The sequence below is a fragment of the Tachypleus tridentatus genome, chromosome 2, assembly GCF_004210375.1.
Source record: "Tachypleus tridentatus isolate NWPU-2018 chromosome 2, ASM421037v1, whole genome shotgun sequence".
Lineage (NCBI taxonomy): Eukaryota > Metazoa > Arthropoda > Merostomata > Xiphosura > Limulidae > Tachypleus > Tachypleus tridentatus.
In genome coordinates, this window is record NC_134826.1 from 95,765,708 (window position 1) to 95,779,210 (window position 13,503).

The 13,503-nt window shown below is 33.5% G+C and overlaps 1 protein-coding gene across 1 annotated transcript in view; it reads right to left on the minus strand.

Moving 5' to 3' along the window:
• Positions 1-240: 240 nt before the first annotated feature.
• Positions 241-13,503, minus strand: part of LOC143244615 (uncharacterized) — a 54,265-nt gene continuing 41,002 nt past the window's right edge. The window contains exons 2-3 of the mRNA XM_076489610.1: positions 3,471-3,639; positions 241-2,922 (exon numbers count right to left, since the gene is read on the minus strand). Of these exons, the coding sequence (XP_076345725.1) occupies positions 2,653-2,922; positions 3,471-3,639 (439 nt within the window). The 3' untranslated portion in view covers positions 241-2,652. The remainder of the gene's footprint in view (positions 2,923-3,470; positions 3,640-13,503) is intronic.

Below are 13,503 nucleotides of genomic sequence, written 5' to 3' on the forward strand. Positions count from 1 at the left end.
GTTATTAACAGAAGGTATCCTGTAAAGATTAAATTAAAATTTCGTTTAACACTGTTTACTTATCACCGTTGATCGAAATTCTGTGATAATTAATTCCAGACAAAGTATCGATTCTAAATCTGATGTGCTAAGGAGTAGGGTTACATGGCAAAGTTTCCATTGAAACTTTGTATTGAATATTTTGTTTCAATAGAAATAACACTACTGCTTTCTAAGAGTGAAATTTGCATGCATGGAGGTTTTATTACAAAATTCTGTTTACAAAACACAATCCAAATAAAATCAAATATTGTTATATTGTTTGTGGCACAATACATAGTGATATGCAATGAAAAATCCTGCATTTCTAATAAACCAGTCGTATTTACTTAGAATGCTCCACTCCACAGAAACACATTCCCTCTAACATTCACGAACATTCTATATCAGGTAACAAGAAGCTTCTTTGTAATATTACACTATAAACACAGTTTAAAAGAAAACGAAACGAAATTTAGCTAGATCGTATTCATTGTTCTTATAACTTGATTGTAAAAATTATAAAGACATAAAACTTTAGTATTCCAAAGCAACTATCAAATAAGTAATAATTAATCAGAATGAAGAATAATTGCAACAAATGTTCTGTTAAATTTAATCATGAATTCAGAAAAGATCACCCCAGTAGTCAACCGAAGTTCTGAGCACAACCACTACTTTACAAAATATCTTTCGTTTATACAATATAAATAAATGCGCTTATTGCAATTATTATGCATACTCCATGACGTAGCATAGTGCAAAATACATTGATATTGAAGCTTTAAACTTGCGTTATGATTAAATTTCTACTTCAAAATTGAGCATTTGTATATCTATAAATATATCTAGTATGCTTAACCTACAATTGCTTTGCTTCTTTTAAAACAAATATGTAGGCCTGGCATGGCCAAGCGCATAAGGCGTGCGACTCGTAATCCGAGGGTCGCGGGTTCGCGCCCGCGTCGCGCTAAACATGCTCGCCCTCCCAGCCGTGGGGGGTGTATAATGTTACGGTCAATCCCACTATTCGTTGGTAAAAGAGTAGCCCAAGAGTTGGCGGTGGGTGGTGATGACTAGCTGCCTTCCCTCTAGTCTTACACTGCTAAATTAGGGACGGCTAGCACAGATAGCCCTCGAGTAGCTTTGTGCGAAATTCCAAAAAACAAACAAAAACAATAAAACAAATATGAACTATAATCAATATTCTACGCGTTAACTAATTCCATCTGAATAGGGAGCAAAGCCACTTTTGCAGAACCCACATTATCAGTGTCACTTGCTCCTAAAACCATAAAAAACAACGAATTTAATTACCACAGTACTGATTATGTGGACGCTTTATGATTTAGGGTAAGATAAATTTAACAATGTTAATGTCTCTGGTGCCTCCAGTTTCTGCCTCTTCGAGTACGAGTTGGAAGTGGTTGGAAATATCTGTCCAATTTCTCTTGTTATTTGTTTATCAATTTACTCTGGAAATTCTCACACAAATGGCAAGATTAGAGTCATTGCGGATATAAGGACTGGTAACTCTGTATGCAAAGCACTACTATAGACACTATTTTAGAATCACAGAAATGACATCTAGAAGTGTCACAGTTTTACACGTTGGTACATTATATTTGTCTTCCTTCTGGTCATTTATATTTCATGTGTCAGGTACATAAAGTATTGGAATCAAAAACAGGTCTGATATCGCCATAAGTCCATTTTCACCTACACGTTCAGCTACTGAAACGTTATGACATTTACTCAAGATTTCTGCCATTGCTTTTTTACCAGCCTTATTAGAACTTTGGAAAGGTTCATTGGACACATGATTAATTAGTTACTTTGCCATGGGTCAACTCCCCTATATGGTAAACATATCCTCACCCTGAATGGATGAAGTTATTTACGCGTACTGGAGCTATGTAGGGTCTCATTCTTCTAAGTGGATGGAAAGTACGCAACTCTAATAGTTTAATATCCTCTTGGTTTCGAAACTCGAGTTTTAGAGGGTATAGATTTTTGGAACCAACGATAAAGAGAGGATAACAGTAACTGTAAAGGTGAATTTCGGATTGTCTCAATTGTCTTCATTTAATTGTTAGAGCAAGCTTCCTGGTAAAAACCTCACCTTGGTGCTTGAGGGTTGAACACTGATGGTAAAGGTTTAATTTCATACTCAGCAAGGTATGGAGTGAGTTGTGGGGAATGAGGTCGTATCTGGTTACGTGATGCAAGAGCAGTAAAGCACAGACCAGAAACCCTCCCTTCTTTCCAGTTTCTAGAATTATGTGGAGAAACAAGATTCTTCCATGAGCTGTGGTGGTAATTAAATTGGGAAGGCGTTATATCTATTCCTGTCCCAGCGTCACGTTGTGTTTCTGGATAAGTTAAGTCCGATCCCAGCATATCTTTTCCTTTGTAATAACTCTGTTTTGTCTCGTTTTCTTTACTATAATATCCACCTTTATTTCGTTCTAAATAATGAGAATAATCGTGACTGCTAAAAAGAAATAGTCGTTGGAGTTCTTTATTTTTAACCCCATCATTTGTTGCAGACCCCATGTCGTGACAAAGGCTTCCGTTCATTAAACCTAGATGACTACTAGTTTCGGAACAGAGGCGGCTACACTGGCGAGGATGCTATCCTAAGCTCAACTCATCTTCAGCAAATTCATCTTCGCTAGCCACAGACCGATCTTTCAACTCGTTCTCATCAATGTCCAGGTCACAGCTTCGACCACCATCGTCGTCGTCAGAAACATTCGACACGTATTCGAAGAAAGGGTTAAACTGTTCTTTACTCTTCTTAGACCGTATACTAACAACATCTTTACTAATGAATGAAATGTTTGTAGGGCTCGCAGATCTTGTATTCTGAGGTATACATCTCCTGAATTTGATGTCAAACAGCTAAGATAGAGCAAAAACTATTATACTTATTGATTATTACAAGAAAACAGTAGAACAGTCAAAGAGACTAATGTCTTAAAAATCATGACAAATTTTCAAAATATATGTAAAAATAGGATATCTTCAATTCTTCTTTTGTTTTTATTGCAAGAAATTAGAGTTATAACGAAATTAAAAAAAACTGTGTGTGTGTTTATTTCTTATCTGCTGAGCCTACCGAAAGGAATCAATCCCCTGATTTTAGCGTTGTAAATCCGTTGACTTACCGCTGTACTACGGGGAGGAGGCAAATTATAACTTTGGAATAAACGAACTGTAATTCCAAATTTGATTTCGTTCTAGCACATCTTAGAAATAATTATTTTGTTGAATGATATGTTTTTTTGTTATCCTCTTAAACGATCTTATTTCATGTGCAAGTTTAAAAGAACTATTTTTACATAAAAAATTATATTGCTAATTAGAAACTTAAAAAATTCTCTTCAAGCAATTTGTTTTATCCAATTTCAGTTTGAATATAGAAACTCAGTATGGAATAAGCAACCAACCTCAATAGGGGTAAGTGTCTGGGTATCTGATCCTTGATGATCAATTAGTCTTGTCGGGCGATGGTTGATCAGCACGTTGCCGTAACTAATATCCTTTGACCTACCTATGTCGCACCTGGCATGATGGCCATTCTTACATGGTAGAAAGTTCCTAACCTTATTTCTGTGTCTAAAAATAGAAAAGCATAACAGAACTTAAAACCTAATAGTTTAAACTTTTAAACACATTAATATTTAGCTGTGTTTGTAAAAGAAATATAAAATAAAAAAGGTACATATGTATATATACGCAGTACAGAAAAATATAATGCCTTTCTGATATTCTTCCTTGAGATTAGAAAACTAATAAATATTACTTTTATTATTTAATTAAATTAAATTCAGTCAATACATTTTTCAGCGGTTTTAAAGTTCTTGTAAACATTTGTTACCACACATCGTTTGGAGATTACAAATGTAGAAGCCATGTTCAGCTCCAGCTATTATGCACAAGAGATGAAAACTTACTTACAAACGTTTTTTTTTCTTTCAGTCTTAGTAAAAAAACGAATAAAAAACGTACAAAATATGAAATGTTTTTATTGCATGACTTATTCATAAAATTGAATTGTTTTCTTAAACTTTGATTAACATTGAGTAAATAGTGCCTAATGGAAAAAAAAGAGGAATATTTCACAATAATTTAAACAATAATCCTTAAATGTTCTGCTATTTCAGTCTTGACTTAATGCTACTTTTTTACTGTATGGTTTGCGAATACCCAAAACTTTGTTCATTGGTCTGTAAATGCTTTGTAAACTGAATACAACCATTATGAACTTCGTTTGGAACTCGTAATATTTTTCTTAACCCTAGAATTTCTAATGGGAATAGACATCAGTGCTTTTTCAACATATTTGCCTAAACTATGTATGCACCAAGATTCTTTTGAGATTCTAATGAATCATACAGTAAAAAGTAAACAAACATACCAACAATTTTGTAATTACTCCCACCAATATCTTGCTAGGAAAGACAAACAAACAAACAACAACATTGCGTTCAGTGAGGAACTTATTGAACTGAAAAAGTCATTAATTGAATAATAACTTTTATAGTAAGCAAGTTCTGATTTTTATAATAACGTTGAAATTCACAGTATTTAACCGTCAATCGTTTGTTAAACGCAAAGCTACACAATGGGCTATGTGCGCTGTGCGTACCACGGGTATCGAAATTCGATTTTTAGCGTTATAAGCATTCAGACTTTTCACTGAGCCACAGAATATGCGTCGAGCCATTATTAAGTAACAATTACATGCAACTTTTAGCTGACGATGACTCGATACTGCTGGTCGAAACGTAATTTTTTAAAATAATAAATTGCTGCTGTTCTATATTTTGATATGCTATACATTTTACTTTGAAAATGAGTGATTTCATTAACTGTTTTCGTTTTTTTCTAAACAAGCCAACAGTTTAAAGGTTAATATATTAATACAGTACAGACAAAGCACATTTCTTTTTTCTTCCTAATATATTTTTATCTCTAAAGGGCAAATACTGTTTATATTTTTCGTTAGGACGTGACAGACGTTAACTGCTATCAACTTAAATATATTATAAGCTATATGTAACTACTTCCGACGTAGCAAGTCTATGCATTGAAATACAACAAAAAGAACGCTGACTACTTTACAAACATTTATTTTTAATTACTGGGTTGAAGAATGTAATGCTTTGATTAAAACCGAAATTTTCAAGCTTTATATGTTCATATCGCTAGATTATTCATAAATACTCGATATGTACAAAAACTCACAGAGATACAGGTGAAACGTTAATATAAACGTGATAGCTGCTTGGTGGAACTACTGCATTTAAACGAGTAATGGTTTCTCCACCTTGCTACTTACTACTGTCTGACGACAAGATGCTGGCCATACGAGACCTGGCCTCCAGACGAAAGGAAGCTTAGCTCGTTTTACGTACTTGGAAGACTCACTTCGCAAATAGGTCACTTAAATGTAAGAATTATTTTTGCTACAACTGTCTATTCCCTTCACTTTCCCCATCTTTATATCTTTCTTTATAGATATCGGGAAAGAGGGTATTTTTGTTTCACCAAATATTTAAAGGCACAACATAACTGTGCAGTTTATCAAACAGTAGTTACCTTCGTTATATCAGAAGTCCTTATTCTAACGTAACAGACAAATCCAACGACCAATGACAGATAGAGTGAATTAGCAGTTCCCATTTCACTAAACAACTTGAAGAAAAGAAAAAAATAGTTCTAAACCTAAAATATGATTTCAGGGGATAATACTTCGTTGCTATGGATATATTTAAGTGTGTTTTACCATTATTCCGTTAACAGATAGCATAAAAGTGCTGAAGTGTACTTTTATAATTCTTCAGTGTACAAATATTATAGGCGCACTTAAGTTATTCAGCGTACATACACTATTCATGTATACTTCACCGTTCTTCATTGAACACGTACTATACCTGAGTTTAAGTATACTTTACAGCTCTTTACTGGACATATTATATAAATGTATTTAACTATATTTGGTCATTTTTCGTGAACACACACATACACACATATATATATTTAAGTGCACTTTACGATTCTGCAGTGAAGAGATATTATAAATGTTCTGAAGTGTAGTTTACCATTCTGCAGCGCAAACATACTATGTATGTGTTTAAGTATATTTTACCATTCTTTAGTGAATTCATACTATGTATGTATTTAAATGTACTTGACTATTTTGCGGTGAATGACTACTATCAGTGTGTTAGGCCCGGCATGGCCAGGTGGTTAAGGCACCCGACTAGTAATCCGAGAGTCGCGGATTCGAATTCCCGTCACATCAAACATGCTCGTTCTTTCAGCTGTAGAGACATTATAAGGTGATGTTCAATCCCACTATTCGTTGGTAAAAGAGTAGCCCAAGAGTTGGCGGTAGGTGGTAATGACTAGTTGCCTTCCCTCTAGTCTTACACTGCTAAATTAGGAACGGTTAGCGCAGATAGCCCTAGTGTAGCTTTGCGCGAAATTCAAAAACAAACAAACAATCAATCAATGTATTAATTGTAATTTATTATTATTCGGGGAACATATTCTATAGATGTATTTTGTGCACTTTATCATTCTCAGTGGACACCTAATAGATATTCTGCCATTCTTCAATGAACAGGATGTATATTTGTGTTTAAGTGGATTTTAACATTTTTCAGTGAACACATATAAGAAATTAATTAGCATGGTTTGAATTTCGCGTAAAGCTACACGACAGCTCTTTGAGTTACCCACCTTAAACATAACAGTTATAACTAGTAAAATGGCAGTTTGTCAACATCACCTACCGCCAGCTTTTGAAATACTCTTTTATCAACAAATAGTGGGATTCACCGTCAAATTATAATACTCACACAGCTGAAAGGACGAGTATATTCGATGACGGGGGATCCAAACTCGCGAATCTCAGATTGCGAGTGGAACGCCTAAATCAATGTGTCATATTAGGCCAGAATGCAATTAAGTGTACTGTTTTTCAGTGAACACATGCTATAGATGAGATTAGGTGTAGTCAATCGTTCTTCAGTGGTAAGATACTACAGACGTGTTTAAGTGTACTTTACCGTTTGATAGTGAAAACACATTACAGACATATATGTTACTTAAGTACACTTTAAGGTTCTTCAGCTAATGAGGCGAATATACCAAGTTTATTTCAAATACGCGAGGTTAATATATCATGTTTACTTTTACATCCATGACACTATATTACCAAATCTACTTTAAGTATATGAAGCTATATCATTAGATTTACTTCAAATATATGAAGCTATTATACCAAGTCTGCTTTAAATATATAAAGCTAAGATACCAAATTTACTGTAAAGATAAGAAGCAACTTTACCAGGTCTACTTCTGATAAGTAACTTTAAGTACATAAGGTTATATCGCCAGTTACTAAATATATGAAGCTAATACACCAAATTTACTTTAAAAATATCAAGCTAAATTACCAGGTCTACTTAGCATATGTGAAGGTACAACACCGGATAAACTTTAAATTATCAAGATAATTGCCAGTCTATGTTTAACTATATGAATCAAATATGCTAACTCTACTCTAATAAAGCTTATTTCATTTGCTTTAAATATATGAAGGTTTATTATCATTACTACTTTCAGTATATAAAAAATTACTTTACCAATCCATATTAAATATATGAAGTTTCGTTAACAGGTCTAGTTTAAGTATATCAATCTATTCTATTAAGTAGCTTAAACATATGAAACTACATTGCCAAGTGTGTTTTAAAATGACTATACTTTACCAGTATAATTTAAGTACATGAAATTTTATAACCAGGTCTATTTTAATTATACGAATCTATACTTCGAGGTTAACTTCAGATACACATATGAAACTACATTATCAAGTCTGCTTAAGTATATTAAGATAAATTAACAGATACGTTAGCATATCTCCTTAACATATTAAAGCTAGTTAACTGGGTCTACCTTTTAAAATGTAGTACCGATATACAAGGTCTGCTTAAGATATATATATTTAATATGCCTAGTTTGATTTAAATAAATAAAACTAATATCGTAGGTGTGTCTTAAATATATGAAATGGTATTACGAGACCAACATTAAATATATGAAGCTACATTACCAGGTCTTCTTTAAATATATTATGTTACATTACCATGCCTACTTTCAACATATGAAGCTACGATACCTGTTTACTTTAAATACATGAAACTGTAGTGTCAGGTGTACTGCACATATATCAAGCTACAATATCACATATACTTTAATTTCATCAAGCTAATTACTAGTATACATTTAAATATATCAAACTAATATGCAAAGTCCACTTTAAATATATGTAGACTCATCACAAGGTTTACTATAACTATGTGAAGCTACATTACCATGTCTACTCTTAATATATGATCCTTTACCACTTTACTTTAACTATATGAATCTTCGTTAGTATCTGTACTTTAAGTATATCAAGCAACATTACCAGGTTTATTTTAAACACATTAAACTATATTACATGCTAGTCAAATGTATCCGTCTCTTTTAAATATGTGGTGCTATTTTGTGAAGTTTACATTACTAGGTTTACTTCAGATAAATTGAGCTACATTAACAATCTGTCAGGTTTTAAAAGTTATGTTGTTCGCCAGATGTCAACTAAAATCTTTTACTCATACTTCTTTACACTATAAACATATACTGTGTTGTTGTTGGGCTTAGGATTATTCTACAATAGGTGTATTTGATTTGTTGGCGACAAAATCAACGATAAATGAGCAACATGGGCTCCATTTGTTTTCAAAATAATATATATATTCAAAACTAGTTAACACATTCTTTACACTATAGGGATCAATTATATATAATAAACACTATGGTTCTTTTCTTCTTGTCAGAAGTCCACTTAGGCTTATTCAATTAATTTGAAATTAAGTTGACAAGCCGAGCTACCTTTCTCTATTTCTATCACACTAGTATTCTGTGCATAACTCACAAGTTTGGCGCGAGTTACAGCACTCGTATACTGCTCTTCCAGTAAGCTTTCGGTCTTTTTTCTTCAAAATATCTTCTGTTACTTTTGTCTAACTGCACTGGGGTTGATTCATTACTTTAGAACCCGCTTTAACGGATTATTCTTCTTTTCTACTGTTAGTCTTACTCTAACATATTAAACGTTAGGCTTATAACATCTATAGCAGTTAACTTCACGTTGAACTTTTTCTTGGCCATGACTTTTCTCTCTTCTGCTATTGTCTTTGTCTGTCTGCTGTTTCATACTCATCCCATACTATGGGGTTATTCGAAAAATAATGGCGGATTTTTATACTAAAATTTTAGTCATTTATTGGAAGAAGAAACCTGTCTGTTTTACTTCATATATACCATTAAAAAACTAAAGCGTTATTTTATTCATTAGTGATTTTATTCTTTTCTAAGTCTCTATTTCCAATATTTCAGACCCTTACAATTAATGATGGAAAAAAAGTTGCGCATCATTTTTTGGCATGAATTCAAACTTGGTCATAATACATCACAAACAGCTCGCAATATCAACCAAGCATGGGACGAAGGAACAACCTACAAACGAACAGTACAGTGTTGGCTCCAGATGTTTAGTAGTGGAGATATGAGTCTGAAGATAAAGAGGGCAGAGAACGTCCTTCTGCTATTAAAAACGACCTACTAATAGCATTAGTGGAAAAAATCCAGCGCCAAACTGTTTGAGGAGTGGCACAGTAATTGAGTGTTGGCATTTCCACAATTTTGGACCATCTCGTGGAAATTGGAAATGTGAAAAAGCTTGACAAGTGGGCTCCACACAAACTTAGTGAAAATAAAAAAAAAATGCTGTTTTGAACTGTGCTCTATGCTAATTTTGCGCAACAGAAATGACCTATTTCTTGATGAAATTGTCACCTGTGGTGAAAAGTGGATTATTTACAACAACAGAAATGGCTCAACAGCGATAAGGCTCCAAAGCACTTCCCAAAACCAAAGTTGCACTAACAGAAGGTTATGGTCACTGTATGGTGATCTGTGACTGGTATTATCCATTACAGTTTGCTCAACCAGGACCAGTATATCACTGTGGAAGTTTATTGTCAAGAACTGAAGAAAGTCATAGAAAGTTGCGTGAAAAAGTTCCAGCATTAGTCAGTCGAAGAGGACCAATCTTGCTTCATAATAATGCTCAGCCTCACGTTGCTCAAATGATGCTGCAAAAAGCTCAACGAAATGGGCTACGGAACATACCCTCATTTTCCATACTTCTCAGACCTGTTGCCCACCAAATACCACTTTTGAAGCATTTGGACAACTTTTTAAAGGTCAAAAGATTCAACAACTGAACAGCAGCAGAGAATGACTTTAAAGAACTTCTGAGCTCTAGTTTTGATTAATAAAGTTGTTTTTGAATTTTTTACGTTTTCTTACTGTAGTTAAAATTTTAAATCCGCCATTATTTTTCAAACAACCTAATATTTATATGTCCATTACTAAACCGTCTGTTCCCTACGTTCTCGACATCAACGAGATACAAACACAACTTCCAATAATCATCTGCTTTGATATCTTTTGTAATAAAAACAATTAAACAATAATAAAATATTCATTAACAAAATAAACTAATTAATAATATCTACATTCAACAAACTCTTATATCATGACACACTGTCTGAATTAAATATTTGAAGCTACATTACCAGATCTACTTTACTGTAGATTTACTGTAGTAAAACCTGTCTAAGGCGGAATCGCACGGGATCGAGTAAAATTTCCGTGCTTAAGCAAGTTTTCCGGCTTAGACAGTGAACATCCATATCCTTAATTATATATAATACTTTTGAGCGGAAAGTTATACTTGCTTCACTTAAGGGAAGTAAGATGTTTGTAAATAAAGTTATTATACTGCTTATGATATATTTATTAGAATAAGAACAAAAATAGACATTCAAAATATACATAAGTACACAAAATCTTAATCAAATTTATTTGAAGAAAGTGTCCAATTTCAACTGTTTCGTTTTTTTGATGGGCTTTCTCATGCGGTTAAAAAGAGACGCCAACTCTACAGCCCTTTCATGAAGTTCATGTTCCCCCTTCATTTTTGCATACAATTTGGTAGTGTTAATATAATTTAACACTTACGACGAAGTAGGAATTTCTGTTTCCTCACTACCTTTTCCATTTTGTTCATCTTCTGAATCTCTCACACTGTTACCATCTTGCGATTCTATTATAGATTTTAGATAAATTTCATCAGTTTCTGTTAAAACATTCTTGTCAAATTTCACAAAACTTTCCACGTTCACAGAATTATCTACATCGATCTTCTCAATCAGAGTTTGTATTTCACTAGAATCGTCATAACAAACAACTTTCAACAAAAAGAGAGTGTTTTGTAGCTTTTTTTTTAAATGAGCGTATTAAGTAAATTTCCTAAATTTTAAAATTAGGGAAGATAGGAATTTATTTTTATCGTAAGATAATACCATCGTCCTATGGCAAATTCTATTTTGCACTTAAAAGACAAATATATTTATACAAATCATGAATCTTATTTAACAGCAAAAATAATGACGGCAGAAAAAAGAACAGAATATATTTGATCAATACTTACTGTAACAAAATGTCCCAGAATTTATTAATATTTAAAGAAATTATTAATTAAATAAGAAATTAATGTTCAATTAAAATCATTTTTTCCGTCTTACTCAGGTTCTAATCCTACTTGTTGATAGATGAGGTAGGTGAAAGATAGCTTTCCGTCCGCGTTACGCAGGTTACATCATATAGAGGGCCTTTTATAAGAGAAATCTAAAGAAAATGCTGCAAAATTTTGATATTTACGGCTTTTAGAGGTTTCCACCCTATGCATTTTCCGACTTAGACAGGTTTACTGTACTTATGATAGTAACTTATAAAATATATTTTAAATATGATTGTTTTGAATTTTGTGAAAAGATACACAAGGGCTACATGTGCTAGCAATTCCTAATTTAGCGGTGTAAGACTAAAGGGAAGGCAGCCACTCTTTTTACCAACGAATAGTGAGATTGAACGTTACATTATAACGTTTCCTCTATGGCTGAAAGGGTGAACATGTTTGGCATGATAGGTATTCGAACCCGCGACTCTCAGCTGACGAGTTCAGTGCCATAACCACCTACAGCTATGCTGGACCGGCTTTAAATACGTAAATTCATTAATAGGCAGGCCCAGCATGGCCAGGTGGTTAAGACATTCGACTTTTAATTTGAGAGTAGCAGGTTCGAATTCCCGTCTCAACACACGTGATCTCCCTTTCAGCCGTGAGAGTGTTATTATGTGACGGACAATCCAACTATTCGTTGGTAAAGGAGTGGCCCAAGAGTTGGTGGTGGTTAGTGATGACTAGTCTTACACTGCTAAATTAGGGATGGCTAGCACAGATAGCCCTCGTTTAGCTTTTGCGAAATTCAACTCAAACCATTACTATGTCTGCTTTAAATATATAAAGGTAATATATCAGATTTACTTTAAATATATAAACCTAGAATCTTGGCCAAAATATTTGCATACTTTGCAACAAATGTCATTATTTCTAAGATGGAATACAAATAAATTTATCACTTTAAAAGTGAGAAATGCATGTCATACTATACATTTAAACATGTAATTTATATAACGAGTCAGGTCCTACGGACCTTACGAACAATTTTGTAGAATAGCAAATAACTTTGTCAGACACCTCTTAGAAAGATGTGTTCAGCATTTCAGCTAATTCTAGAATATCTAGCAAAACATATATAAGGACAAAATATAACATGAAGTTTTTATTGTGTTCGTAACCTTATATCAGTTCATATTGAATATTCAGTTCTTGGTTAATCATCCTTGTACTCTAACAAACTTAGCAGAGCAACATGCCATACTGCCAATGAGGTTATTAATGAAATCTACAGAGATTTCATTCCAACTTGTCACAAGGATGTGCTACAACTTAACTATTCTAGCTGATTTAGGGTCGTGGTTAGCAATTTTCCGGCTTTGTTCTGCCCAACGGTTTTCAATAGAATTACAATCTGGAAAGTTTGCTCTTCATGACAATCTTGTAACATTTTTCTGGTCGAAATACTCCTGTATAATACACGCAAAGCTGTAAATGGCATCCTCATACTGAACAATGTTATTGTCAAACCTTGTCCTAGCATATGACAGGAATATCGTTTCCCTGTTATGCCTGAAGGAGGCGCCATTGACGTTTTCTTGGAAGATATGAAGAGTAGTTTTCCACCATTATGAATAACTGTCTAAACAATCCCCTGAACAACCTTCTGTTTGTTTCTTTAAAAAGCTGGAAACAGGGTCATAACTGTAAGTTGGCATGCTATCTTGCCCAAGTAACACAGTACAGCACTGAACAATGGTTAATGCTGGTTTGCAGATAGTCATTTTGCAAATAACTTTGATCCTCGCCTATTCTCTGTTTTCTAGATTTTA